At 35.3% G+C, this 14,734-nt stretch overlaps 2 protein-coding genes across 4 annotated transcripts in view; both read right to left on the bottom strand.

Annotated features, from left to right (window-relative positions):
- Nucleotides 1–14,734, bottom strand: part of DIAPH2 (diaphanous related formin 2) — a 1,026,009-nt gene that overhangs the window by 777,172 nt on the left and 234,103 nt on the right. For all 3 annotated transcript variants that reach the window (XM_034649855.1, XM_034649854.1, XM_034649853.1), the window contains one exon: nucleotides 12,335–12,474. In XM_034649855.1, the coding sequence (XP_034505746.1) occupies nucleotides 12,335–12,474 (140 nt within the window). The remainder of the gene's footprint in view (nucleotides 1–12,334; nucleotides 12,475–14,734) is intronic.
- On the bottom strand, nucleotides 8,926–12,327 carry RPA4 (replication protein A4). Its single transcript, XM_011232984.3, has one exon. It carries the CDS (start codon nucleotides 10,748–10,750, stop codon nucleotides 9,959–9,961), a length of 792 nt encoding a protein of 263 aa, XP_011231286.1. The 5' UTR covers nucleotides 10,751–12,327; the 3' UTR covers nucleotides 8,926–9,958.

Genomic DNA, 14,734 nt, shown 5'->3' with positions numbered 1-14,734 from the left:
CAAGCCCCATGTTGGGCTCCCTGCTCAGCACGGAGTCTGCTTCTCTCTCTCCCTCTGCACCTTCACCATCCCACCCCCACTCATGCTCACTCTCTCTCTAATAAAATCTTTAAAAAATGTTTTAAAATAGAAGGAAGTTAAGCTTTCTATTAAGAAATCCATTTAATTAGTGTGCCTAGACTCTGCGGCTATATTTTATATACTTTTATAACCACATGCCCAGTAACAACTTCTAATTATTTTATATAAACATTGGTTTTATCATTTAAAACACATCATTTAAATGAGAAAATGCATTGCATTGGTGGAGTTTCATGTGTCATATACAATAATAAAATAAATGCAAACGTAAGAGTCTTCATTTATTCCACCTTCGAGCCTATAATATTTTCTCTAATAAAACAATACTTCAGAAACTTGAGTCAGTATTTGCTGTTATATATTTGTTTTTAAAAACAATATACTTTTATTTTTAGACCTACTTTGCCTCAAAATGTGTTTTGAAGCTAATATTATATAATTAAAAATCCAATGTCACTTAATATTTATGGTACCAACTTAGCTAAATGAGCTTGGATATGGTTGCTGTTAATTCAAATTGCTGACCAAGATTTTAAAGGAAAATATAAAAATGGACATCACTGAATTTACTATTTTCTATTCTACATAAAACGTACTAGTCTTCTCAAATGATTTATGCACTTGAAAGTTAAAGCGAACAAATTTAAGATACCAATATTAAACAACCCTGGTTTAATAATACTACCCATATGTTGGATTATGATATGTGCTCACAATTTTAAGTCCTGTTCACATTACTGCATCACAAAAAATGTCCTCATTATTCCATTTTTCATAGGTAGTCCAATGCAAAATGTTCTCAAAGTACTGATCTACATCTACTTTTATATTAATTTTCTATGAAATGTCAGCTGTTTTGCCAAGCTTTTAATAAGCTAAATAAAGGCTGTTTAAAGAGTTATGAACACCCATAATTCAGAAAGTGCTTTCTATTCCTAATTTGTAGTACTGTCAAGAGTCAGCTATTTTCATTATGATGATTATATTAAACTGCACATTAATACATTTGAAAAATATGTTTAAATCTCAAGGGAAGTTAGAAAATAACAAGCAAAAACAAATGTTCCAAAGGTAATGCAAATAACTGCAAGTAAATAAATCTAAAAGATATTTTATCCGTTTTCACATGCTTGAAAACACTGGCTGAGGAAGCTATCATCACAGAAAGTGAATATAGATACTATGCCACCAGATGGGCAGGTAACTAAGATTATAAGCAAAACAGAAAAAATAGTTTCCCAGTGGGATAAAATACCCCTCAAGCTGTAAGGCAATTTCAGCAACAACTATGAAAAGAATTTTACACAATCACAATTCTCTGACACTATTCTGCAAACCAGTATTTGCTATTTTGTCATGTGTTAAGAAAACTCAGCGACAATGATTTATTGCTATGCATTCCTTTGGATCTTCATAAAATATCTTGCCAAAAACTTGTACATCCTGTAATGGGCTGGGTGGGAATAAAATTGTTGAAACTCATTGGTTATTTCTCAGAAGGCAGTGCTCCCTTTCATAAACTTTATCAAAGGAATATGTTGAAAAATCTGTAATAACATAGTTCTCATTCTAAAACACACAGACCGAGGTACATGCAATGTTTAATGCAATTTGTGATGACAGACAAGACTTTATTTTATAGTCAAACTCACAGATTTTTAGGGTGTTAGAGTTGTACACATTCAATTTCATTAATTCACTAGGCAACCATAAAAAGACCATTGTGTAAAGCACACTGTATTATGTGTAGCTTATAAATATGTTTCAGATCAATCCAAAAGGTTTCATTCCTACGTGGACGAAAAGCTTCATTCCTTTTCTCTGATTATATCTAAAAATTCATGGTCACAAAATAGTGCCAGATTAATGAAAATTCATTCTCACTGCTGGAGAAGCATAGGTTGTTATTGATGGTAGGTCAATATCCACATCAAATCACACATTACTGTATGTAAATTACACTATACCAGCCATCATGAAACAAAAAAAAGGGCAGGAGGGTCCCTTCCCCAAAGGAGTCTAAAATCTAAATGAGAAAAGCAGACATACATGCATGTAACTATTACAGAGCATAAGCAGGTGTAGATGAACATAAACAGCAAAAAAAATAAATGCTGCGGGAGTGCATAGTGAGGGAGTGATTTGGGATATTGTCAGTAAATGACAGTTCATGAAAGGCATTTTTAAATATTTGCCTTTACTAGAAAATAATATAAGGAAATGACTTTAAGAGTCTTTGTCTTCCAAATGATTAAATAATATATGAATTTGAAATTTGTGATCCCATTTAATATTCTGAAATGACTGTACTTTGAGAATGTTTATAAAGCTATTAGTGTGCGTGTTTATATACTTACTTTACTAGGGGCTGGGCTGAACAAAAAGAAACCACTTGAAATTGTGGTAAGGAAAGAAATCAGTCATAAGAGGATAAATGCCCAGACTCTAATGAACATCACGTTTCAAAAATAGTTATGTAACAAAGATTCAGAAACTTTCTTCAATATTTTAAAAGAAATTATAAATACCTATCTGGAGTTAGTTAAACATAATACTTGTAAATGCAAGAAAAAAATAAAATGCTAAGAAACCATTCAGTCTTATGGAGGAACATTTTTCTCTTCAAAATCATTTAAAAACACTAATCTAGTTCCAATAGCAAAAATTATAGGATTAGAAGTAAGCAAATAAGAACAGAGAACACAGAAGTTTAGATCTGGAAGTCTCCAAAATCATTTATACAGGGAAAAACTGAGGCCAAAAGAGGTTACTGATTACACTAGTGTCACAGAGAGTGACAGATCAAGGGCTAGAAATACAGATCTCATGACCGGCATTCTAGTGTGACTCTATCAAATAACACTCTCAGAATTAAGTACTATAGAAAAAACTTCTTTATAAAGGGAACAAGGCCAATAAAATTTAATTTCATTAAGGAGAGTTCTAAAAGTAGTACATAGTTCAACTTTTTCAGACCTTCTAAACTAGCTAAGGCTTTTACCTAGACAGAATTTAGCTAATTTTGTTATTCACTGGTCTTATGGATAATTTTCCTTCACATAATTTTAGAAATAAACTTTGGAATATAGCCCATCCAGAACCTCAGAATGTGACCTTATTTGTAAATAGGGTCTTTGTAGTTATAAGTACGGTAGGGATGGAGATGACATGGTACTGGATTAGAGTGGGTCCTAAATCCAGTTAGAATGTCCTTATAAGAGACACAGAAAAGACACCCAGAGACATAGAGAAAGCCATGTAACTACAGAGGCAAAGACTGGGATTGTGCTACTAAAAACCGAAGAATGACAGAAGCTGGAAGAAGCAAGGAAAAGATCCTCCCCTAGAGCCTTAGGAGGGACCTCCCAGCCAAAACCTTAGTATCAGACTTCTGGTACCTGAACTGTGAGAGAATAAATTTCTTTTGTTTTAAAGTCACCCAGTTTCTGGTGACCTAGAAGCCCTAGGAAACTAAAATAATAGTATTAAATGATTCCTATTTAACTTCAAGGATTCTTTTACTGCTATAAGTTATATAAGACACTATGCATTCAAGGTGATTTATCCTTCTATAGACTCTTTTTTCTTTGTTTTCACTGTAATTTCCTTCTTGTTATACAAATTATTCTCATTCTTGGGTTTATTCTTATATTTGGTTTCCTCCTTTTCTGATTTTTTTGCTGTTTCATTGCTCTTGTTTGCTTATTTGTTTCTGTCCAGTAGGAAGACAGAAGAACAGTTTGCTGTGTTGGTTACTTCTTGGTTTCTCTGAGAGAGATTCTAAAGTAGGGGGTGATTAGATAAATCTTATGGCTGTTGATAGGTTTAAATCTGGTAGAAATAGAAGGTATGATTTATACTATGTAAAGGTTATAGGCATTTCTAGGGAATAACAGAACTTTTTTTTTTTTTTTATAAAAAAATATATCTGGAAACTCTGGGTTAATAAAGTTAAACAAGTTTCTTTCCTGGAACAATGTAAAAAGCTTTTCTAAAAACAATGCTAATGTTCACAGTGAGTTCCCAAGAGGGGAAAATACTGCAGTGAATTCCCAGAATGAATTAACCATGTGATGTGGACACATATTCCACCACCACCGCTTCTGAAGTTGAGGGATAGGTTGAGGAGAGTATCCCCTTATCAGAAAGATTTTTGGACCTGAGTCAATCAGTAGATCAAAGTCCAAGGAGAGACCACAGCTTAGAGGTGGCTCACCAGACTTTGGTAAAAATTCTCAGGACAGTCAAAATAACAGTAAGAATAATGATACTCCTTGTTTCCTTCCCTTCTCTCTAAAACCCACACATACACACACGGGAACACTACAGGCATTTCCTGGAAGGAGTGTGTTACTTTTCCTCTTTTACTCAACTTGTAGTATCACAAGCAATAATGCTAAATGCTGAACATACAGGATAACTAAAACATAATTCTTCATCTTCTGGAGATCCCCATGCAATAACCTTCCTTCTCACCTTATTAAAGTTCCTATACTGGCTGGTGTCTGACAAACTCATATCTCCTTCTTAGATGAGCATTCCCCACAGCTACCTTCTAAGATAATAGTCCTAGGTAAGCAAATTTTGGACCATATCACCCTGACTCTCTCTCCTTTACCACAGGCAAACTGATATGATTAGAGAGGGTGACCTAACCATAGTATGGTCTGGCCTGCATACTGAGGTGGCCTGACAAGAAAAGCTTTGCCTGAGCAGAAACAAATGGGGACCAGAGTCTCCCCATTAGGAATTTGAACTGGGTAATAGAGATGGCCAGGCAGTTAATGTGAGGAAAAGACGCAGACTCATGGAGAGTCCACATTAGCAAAACTAATCAAGGTAATGTGCCATGAATTTCTGCTGCTGACTTAACAGAGATAGATATTGACAAAAATAACCAGGTTCTAGGACTACTGTGGGATGTCAAGTGACCTTCCACATCAGCCTGCATGATGCACAGCTACAATGCTAACCCTAGAATTCCTATGAGATTTCTAGCTCCCTTACTGCAACATGTAACTTGGTCTCCCTGCTTCATCCAGACATAGCCTTTAAAAACACAAGTTAGGTCACACCATTACTTTCCTCAAAACCCTCCTAGCACCTTCCCAGCTCACTCAGAGTAAAAGCCAAAGTTCTCCAAATGATTCATGTAGGAAATGGTATTTATGTTTTGCCAGATAATCTTCTTGTCCCTGTTTTTTTCCCCCTGACTGAATTATTTCCTTTTCATTCAAGTGTTTATTTAAATTCCAGTTAGCTAATATACAGTGTAATATTTATTTCAGGTGTAAGATTTAGTGATGACACTTAACATAAAACACCCTGTGCTCATCACAAGGGCCCTACTTAATCTCCATTACCTATTTAACCCATCCCTCCCACCTACCTCCCCCAGGTAACCAACAGTTTGTTCTATATAGTTAAGAGTCTGTTTCTTGGTTTGCCTCTTCTTTCTCTCTGTGTCTGTTTCTTAACTTCCACATAGCAGTGAAATCATATGGCATTTGTCTTTTCGACAGACTTATTTCACTTAGTATAATACTTTCTAGCTTCATCCATGTCATCGCAAATGGCAAGATTCCATTCTTTTTTACTTCTGAGGAATAATCCGTTATATATACAGATATATATATATGTATACACACACACATACACACACACATCACACCTTCTTTAACCATTCATTAGACGGTGGACACTTGGCGCTTTCCATAATTTGGCTATTGTTGATGGTGCGGATATAAACATCAGGGTGCATGTGGCCCTTCAAATCACTATGTTTGTAACCTTTACATAAATACCTAGGTAGGACAATTGCTGGATCACAGGGTAGTTAACTTTTTGAGGAACCTCCATACTGTTTGCCACAGTGGCTGTATAAGTTTGCAATTCCCACCAACGGTGTAAGAGGGTTCCCCTTTCTCTGCATCCTCATCAATGCCTGTTGTTTCGTGTTGTTATTTAGCCATTCTGACAGGTGTGAGGTGATATCTCATTATAGTTTTGATTTGCATTTCCCTGATGATGACTGATGTTCAGCATCTTTTCATGTGTCTGTCCTCCATTTGTAGGTCTACTTTAGAAAAATGTCTATTCATGGGGTGCCTGGGTGGCACAGCAGTTAAGCGTCTGCCTTTGGCTCAGGGCGTGATCCCCGCATTATGGGATCGAGTCCCACATCAGGCTCCTCCGCTATGAGCCTGCTTCTTCCTCTCCCACTCCCCCTGCTTGTGTTCCCTCTCTTGCTGGCTGTCTCTATCTCTGTCAAATAAATAAATAAAATCTTAAAAAAAAAAAAAAGAAAAATGTCTATTCATGTCTTCCACTGATCTTTTAACTGGATTATTTGGTTATCAGATGTTGAGTTTGATAAATTCTTTTTAGATTTTGGAAACTAACCCTTTATCAGATGCACCATTTGCAAATATCTTCTCCCACCCCATAGGTTGCCTTTTAGTTCTGTTGTTTCCTCTGATGTGCAAAAGCTTTTTATCTTGATGAATTCCTAATAGTTCATTTTTGTTTTTGTTTCCCTTGCCTCAGGAGACATATCTAGTAAGAAGTAGCTATGGCCAATGTCAAAGAGGTTATTGCCTGTGTTGTCCTTTAGGATTTTAATGGTTTCCTAACTCACATTTAGATCTTTAACCGTTTTGAATTTATTTTTCTGTATGGTATAAGAAAGTGGTCCAATTTCATTCTGTTGCATGTTGCTGTCCAGTTTTCCCAACAGCATTTGTTGAAGACACTGTCTTTTTTCCACTGGATATTTTTTCCTGCTTTGTTGAAGATTAATTGACCATATCGTTGTGGATCCATTTCTGGGTTTTCTATTCTCTTCTATTGATCTATGTGTCTGTTTTTGTGCCAGTACCATACTATCTTGAGGTGGTAACCTTTTTTGATTCATTATATAATAAGAAAACAGAAATTGAAAAAATACAATAATTTATATTTCTCAAATGATACTCAAAATACAAATCGAAATTTAGTAGGTAAAATAAAATGATTATTACTAACAATTATGGCAACAGTAATAATATTAGCTTTGATTTGAAAACATTTTCAAATTTATTCAGTTACTTTAGAATCAGTTTCAATATAAATGCATACATTTCATATGCCTGAGAGACATAGAATAACAACCCTAAGTGAATTATAATTTTCAATTATATTCTTCAGTTTCCTCACGCTTAAATATCTCTGCCCAAAATAGCAGACAGTATTTCCCCAGGATTGGTATCTTATCCTCAAAAGTTTGGCTCACACACAAGGCAGGACTGCAGAGGAAGGGGAGCACTGACCAAGTCAATTACCTACTAAACAAAAGGAAAAGGAAGTATGCATGTTGGTGGAGGGTTTAAAATGGATTTTAAAAATCTGCTACCCAATACGCATGTATAAGATAATCCAACCGAAAAATGTTTGTTGATTTCCATTCACATTGTAGGTAGGCCTACTTACTATTCTTTCACTGCAGTCTCTCACCTGTAGTAGAATCCCATTAAAGCACATGATTTCACTCAGAAGAATAAGGGGGACAGCAGAGTAATTAACAAAACTTAAAGAACCTCAAGGAACACAAAGAGAGGACAGTTGCCCAAAAGGATGGGAGAGGAAGAGAGGTTGGTCCTCCCTTAAATTTGATGTACATATCACAACGTATTAGTTCCCAGGCACAAAGGCAGCCAGAAAGGGCTTTTCTGGTTGCTGTTTTCCTAGTTCTGGAGCAACATTCCTAGAGTGAGGAAAAAGTGGCTACCCATCCAATGGCCACTTGAACCAACTCAGACAATCTGGAGAGTGACCTACAAAGTCATAAAAAAATCGAATTGTGAAAGGTGCCTGGGTGGCTCTGCTGGTTAAGCATCTGCCATCAGCTCAGGTCATGATTAAGGGTCCTGGGATCCAGCCCCACATCGGGCTCCTTGCTCAGCAGTGACTCTGTTTCTCCCTCTCCCTCTGCTCCTCCACCTGCTCACTCTCTCTCACTCAAATAAATAAATAAAATCTTTTTAAAAAATCGAATTGTGATCTCACGGTTCCTGCAATTGTATAAGTGATATCACAAATACACACACACAAACACACACCGACACGCACGCACACACACCTCCTAGACTGTACCTTTCCACACTGAGATTCTAAGAAAGAAATACACCCCTCATTGCCTCTCCTCCAGTGTGATTTTCCTCAGGGCAGGCAAACTTTCAAGAGTGGTTCAGAATTTATGTTTATAAAGACTAGAATTTCCAGAGACATTTGATGATTTTAATAACAAACAGGTATAGCAACTATTTGTAGTTTTCAAAAAGGTGTCATTTATGCATTCTCTGCTTCTGAGAGGAAAAAAGTTAAGTTTATGCCACAGAAAGTTTAAAGAAGTATTGGTGGCAAGTACTCCTAAGGGTTGGCAAAGAGAGGCCAAATTCCGATAGTTTTCCTGACAATGTGGATTACTGTCAATGCTGCATTTAAAGGATTTTCAATGTTTTACACTTCATTTTCGTGATTCAGTTAAGACAAGTGATGCTTTTCTCTTCTACCTGTCCAAATGAATATATATATATTTTTTTCTTTCCTTTCTCCTAATGTAGCAAAACTAGTAACTTGAAAGATACCATCCTTATGTATATAACTGAGGGTTTACTTTATTCAGTTATTTAAAAGTATCATATAATTAACACATACTAAAATGTATTATTACAAGTAGGATATGTTACATCGAGGAGAAAAATTTATTCTGGATAATTAAAATTATTAATCTTCAAAAACAAAAGGCTTTTCAAGTGAAATTAGAAAAAAAAATCACACAGAAAAGTCAAGATTTTTGTAAAAGTATTTTAATAAAATGTTCAAATAAGATTTCATTTACTAACCTTAATATTCCTATAATTAATTTTAATTGTTTGCTTAACCTGTAAGAATAAACCTTTGTTACAAATAAAACTGAGCATTTAGTACTATACAGAATCCATAAGAACATCAAACTCACATTAAGTCTGGTATCCATGTACCATGCAACTACAATAGACTGTAATTTAATCCAAATATCACATTATATTTGAAATAATCACCTCATCATACTTTAAGAAAAAAATGTTCATAGTATAATTTTATTTTTTAAACAGTATACTTGAACATAGTGCAATCTACGTTTGCTGTTATTTAGTTATAATCTTATTTTTTAACATAAACCTATGTTAATAAGAGCTGGCATTTAAAAGTAGTATAATCTTATTTTTTAAAAAACATAAAACTGGTAATAAGAGCAATTAAACATAACATAATTTTATTTTTTTAAAACAAATCTATGGTAATAAGAGCAGCTCAATCAATATTGAACTGAGTATTTGAATTCATAAATTGCTCTCTTTAGCACATTCAGATTAATCAATTACTATATTTAGCAAGAGATAATAGGAGTATAAGCTAAATCCAAACACAGAAAATAAGTCTAATGTAAAAACAACAGAATTTTTGTTTTTCTCTCTTAACTGGTTCCCTGACTGCATCTATATTCAGCAAATACATGGATATTTCAAAACAAGAAACTCCCACACAACAAATAATAATTTTCAATTTCTTTCTGTACCTTTTCTCTCTCAAATTCATTCATCCAGGACTGTTTTCATTTTCTTGCTGGTAAATCCTACAAAAAGTCCAGTCAATTTATCCATCACCATCTCCATCTGAGCTTTAAACACAGTTAGAAAAACAGAAAAATTCAAAGCATTTGGAAAAGCAGTGAGTTTCCAAAGTATGCCAGTTGAGATATTTTGTTGAAAAAATCTACTTCCTAAAAGTCAACAGGTTAAACTCACTCACAGATGGAGGCAAGGATCTTTGGAAAATGAAAAATCTTTTCATCGCTTCAATCAGCAGATTTAAAATGCTCTTCGTCCACAGTGGAGTAGATGTAGCCCTCAACGGTCAGATACTCAAGGGCTTGCTTGATGGCCCTCTCGCTCAGGCTGTGAAGCTGGGTCTGGAGCTCATGTACACTTTTCCCTTCCTGTTGAGGACATTCATGGATCAAACGCAGAACTTCCTTGTGGATGAAGTCGAGGTGGTAGTACTCCCCATATTTCTGGACCTCATCTATTTTTGATGGGACAACAGGCGCACTGGGCCCAGAGGCCACTTGGTGGGCTTTATCCAGCATCATATGTGCATTGACTGTTTCCAGAATATGTGTGGTGAACTCATTCATGTCCTCCAGGACTCGGATATTCAATACCTTGAGGCCCTTTACTTCTTTAAAACATTTGAGGATACCGATCACCTTGACATATACTCCCACTGGAAGAAGAGACATCCCCTGTTTTGCTTTATTTCTTCCGAGCCACTGGCGGACCTCAAAAGGCTTGGTGGTCATATCATCAATTCTGTAAAGAATGTAGTTGGAAGCCCTCTCTGCCTTTCTGATTATCCCCACAACAGAGGCCTGGGAAACTTGAATTCCCCTAATCTTGAAGACATTGTCAACCAGGGTGGAGGTGAGCAGCTGGTTTACACAACAAGGTATAATATCCTGGATTCGGACCCTGGATCTTGGGGCCTTAGTAGCAGGAGCTGCACCACCCTGAAATGGTTGATCATTGCTTCCAATAGCTCCACCCACAGCAGAGACGCTGCCATAGCTAACAAAACCATTATTACTCATCTTAAGGAGAGCTCTGAGAAATGAGGACGTAGGTTTTCGCTCCAGTCAGTGAAGTCCTCAGGTGGGCTCTGACCTCTACGGAGGGCTACCACCAGAAGCTTCGATGTGTGGTGACGCAAGCAGCCTCACGGGATCGTGTGGAGCCAATCAGCTACTGGAATGCTGCTGCCTCCAGCCAATCAGGACCAACCAGCTTCTCACTTGATCCTACCAGCCTATCACCTGATCCCATAATTCTTTGGAGTTGTCTGATAGTTGCTGGGCTGTATTTTAAAGGCCCCGCGTGTAATTTCAAGCCTTTCTTGCAATCTTTATATAAATGCATTTTTAATAGGTACCCCTCCCCTTCATTCCTAAGTGCCACAACTTCTTCTACACTCATGTCTTAAATACTCATTTATTCACCCATATAATCAACCATTCAACAGAAATTTTCAGAGCACGTAAGTACACTATGGTAAAGAGCTGTAGGTTTACACGGTGGGGGGTGGGGCACAAAATGGTTACAGTTCTCAAAGAATTCACATCCTTCTTCAAATCATTAAAACCAGAAGCATTCTAAGAGAAATGGCAAGACAGTCATCTTTGAATGATCATCATATTCAAAAGTAAGTCACATCTTCCCACTGCCTTTTTACTTTTTTTTTAATTATAGAATTATAATTTTCCAGTTATTCTGACAAACGCACTATAGGTAAAAATAAATAGCATGATATATTTCAATTTCTACATCAATTCAAATGAGCTTTAAATTATTTTCAAGACTCTACCAATAGGTCGGAGAAATACAAAATGTGGGCTCCATTATATACTAGAAAAAATATGACTAAAATACCATTTCTGTATACTTTCATGCAGTAATTTGTGAACTTCAGATTGTAGCAAGTTACATGAGTATCTCCCAGAGTATTTTCATATTACATTGAAAACCTGTTTTCCTCATAAAACATTTTATTCTGGTTAAAATTAATGTAACGGTTTTTTATGATTAATAAAGAATATCAGTTATTGGAATCCACCATTGGCAAGGTACTTCTTTAAAAACCCTTTGTAGTTAGAAAATAGCTTAAATGTGTAGAGCTTTGAGTTTATTAATGCTTTCTTTTTTTACTGGTTAAAATAATTTAATTTTTGCTATCACAAATTACAAAAATATGTGAATAGTGGATCTAAAACTTATAGAGTATAAAACTGTATTTATTTCTCAGTCAAAAATGAATAATATCAGAGCCAACATACTTAGTTTGTTTTACGAATAAATATATAATAATTGCTATCTGTGCACACAAACTACCAAGTAAATGTGGATATTTAACTTCTGGATCCATGTTTTATATAATAAACGAGGAATTAAACATCAAAGTAATATTTGTATTCTTAAAATCACACATTATTAAGAGAACAGATTAACTATATTTTTTCAAATGTTTATAAACTTATAATCAGACATTGCTGTTTAATTAGCTAACATCAGAATGCTGTTCAGAAAATCTTGAGGTTAAGATGATGTAACTGATTGTATTCCTAACAACTACATACAGTACAATTTGCATGAATCATAGCAAAATAATAAGAACCACCTACCTGACAGGATTGCTGGTTAAAGAAACCCTCAGAGATTCAAGGCAGTTAAGAAGTTTCTCATCTGAAATACCAGATCGTAATTCATGAACATATTCTTGTGAAGACAAGGTGCATTCATGTTTGCTGTTTTTCAGCCCTCCCTATAAAAAAAAAAAAAGAACATTTTAGAAAAACAACAGGTTTTAAAATAAAATAATGCATAATATGTAAATATTTTACTCTAGAAATATGTGTGCAGAGTGCTATGCACTTAAAAATTCTTGGTCATAGAACTGATGTGGTAAAATCATGTTATATATATCTCAACACTCCCCTTATCCTCATTTAAAAGGAAATTACACTGCAGGTGCTCATAGTCTCAACAGACTATGGACTTGAGATTAAGTGTCACTGACAGGAATGCTCAGATTTACAATCCAGGCACTGGCATTAACATTAGCTGCTCCTCCTAAACCCACAGGATGAACACTTACAGATCATCTTATTAATTTTCCTAGTTAATATGCTTATGGTCTATACCATAAAATACAGTGAACAAAATTTAATGTAAAACATTATAGATAACCCAAAACTATTGAAATATATCAGAGAATTAGCCTACCTCAAAAAACAAGTGAAAACAGTTATTAAAATGTAAAACAGTAATCTCCATTTAGCATGTTAATCATATTAGTCTTAAGTATTCACTAATTTCCAACTCTTCCTTCCTATGTTACTCCCATGTTGTAGATTAATCTTAAGTCAATAAATGCATTTATCTGATAATGACTAGTTTTTAGCTTTATTTCCAAAATACATGGGATTATTTCTAGAACTCATTATCTCATCACAGCTCCTTAGCTTCATCACCTTGCCATAACTATGTAAGTAGTTTGGGGAAAAGACTGAGAGGAAAACATCATCAACACATTCATTGCACTAATAACTCAGTTTCACATTCTAGATACACATAATCATAACTACCCCATTCGTATATTACAAACTTATTTCTCTGAATTAAAATTCTAGTTTGAGTCACATTTTTCAAGTTCATACTAATCACACTTAGTTTCTGTAAGTACCTTAGCTAGAATAAGGAAAGTATTTTTTTTTCAAATTGGTATAAGTCATATCATTAGAAGATACAGAATTAAAAAAAAAAAAACAACAACAATGTGTTAATAATGAGAAATGGATTCCATAGGGTTTCATGGTGTTTGGCTATTATCAAGAATACCTCCTCAATATAAAAATTGAAAATCATTCTTAATGTCTGAATTTTTTAAAACATTCCATTGAATAGTAAGTAAATGAAGTCTGATAAAGTCTTTTTTTAAAGATTTTATTTATTTATTTGAGAGAGAGAGAGACAGCATGAGCAGGGGGAAGGGCGGAGGAGAAGTATACTCCCCTTTGAGCAGGGAGTCATACATGGGGCTTGATCCCAGGCCCCTAGGATCATAACCAGAGCCAAAGGCAGACACCTAACCAACTGAGCCACCCAAGCACCACTGAAGTCTGATAAAGTCTTATGTAGGGGACTTGTATTCCCTTCTAATGCTGCAGCACTATCACTGTTATAACACTTAAGACATTGGGCAAAGGTCATTATTTATTTCTATCACTCTTCTAGACTCAGAACTCTATGCTATGTATCTAACACAGTGATTCGGTTTAGTGAACCTCAAAGGAAGTGTGCTATTATTGAATCTGACCCTAACAATTACAGAACAAGGAATACAATTTCATAGTTTTAGATCTCATATTTTGTGTAATGCACATTAACTTAATTTTTTTGTTAGGATATACCGATGTTGAATACTTCTACTGCATAAACCACGACATAGAAGGCAAAGTAAAAACATCACCATGAAATCTTTTCCACATTTTTTTTAAGATTTTACTTATTTGAGAGAGCGAGAGCACAGGGGGAGAGTAAGAGGGAGAAGCAGGCTCCCCACTAAGCAGGCTCGAACCCAGGACCACGAGATCATGACCTGAGCTGAAGGCAGATGCTTAACCTACTGAGCCACCCTGGTCCCATTTCTATAACTTATTAACCCAACTCTTAAGGCTGTAGATCCACAACGAATGATAGCAAGTAAACATTTATAGTACAAAATGTTGCAAGTCTGCAGTCACAGACCACTTTCATATAATCCTCAAACTCATTTTCATAATTAATGGATAACAAGGCCCTACCAATTCTTCCCTAGAGGCCTGTACATGAGTTTATTACTATAAAATGACCTTTGTCTTTGCTATGTTATCTTCCCGGAGGATTCTTACCCCTGACATCTCCATCCCTCACTCATCATCTAAGTCTCAGCCCAATAGTCCTCTCCCCACCACATTCATCATCACATCATTTTAAATCTCATTTATAATATTAGCTCTATGTAACCTTATTTGTTTAGTACT

Source organism: Ailuropoda melanoleuca, chromosome X, assembly GCF_002007445.2.
Source record: "Ailuropoda melanoleuca isolate Jingjing chromosome X, ASM200744v2, whole genome shotgun sequence".
NCBI classification, from domain to species: domain Eukaryota; kingdom Metazoa; phylum Chordata; class Mammalia; order Carnivora; family Ursidae; genus Ailuropoda; species Ailuropoda melanoleuca.
Note: the sequence above shows the minus strand (reverse complement) of the source record. Positions and strands in the feature narration are given on the sequence as shown.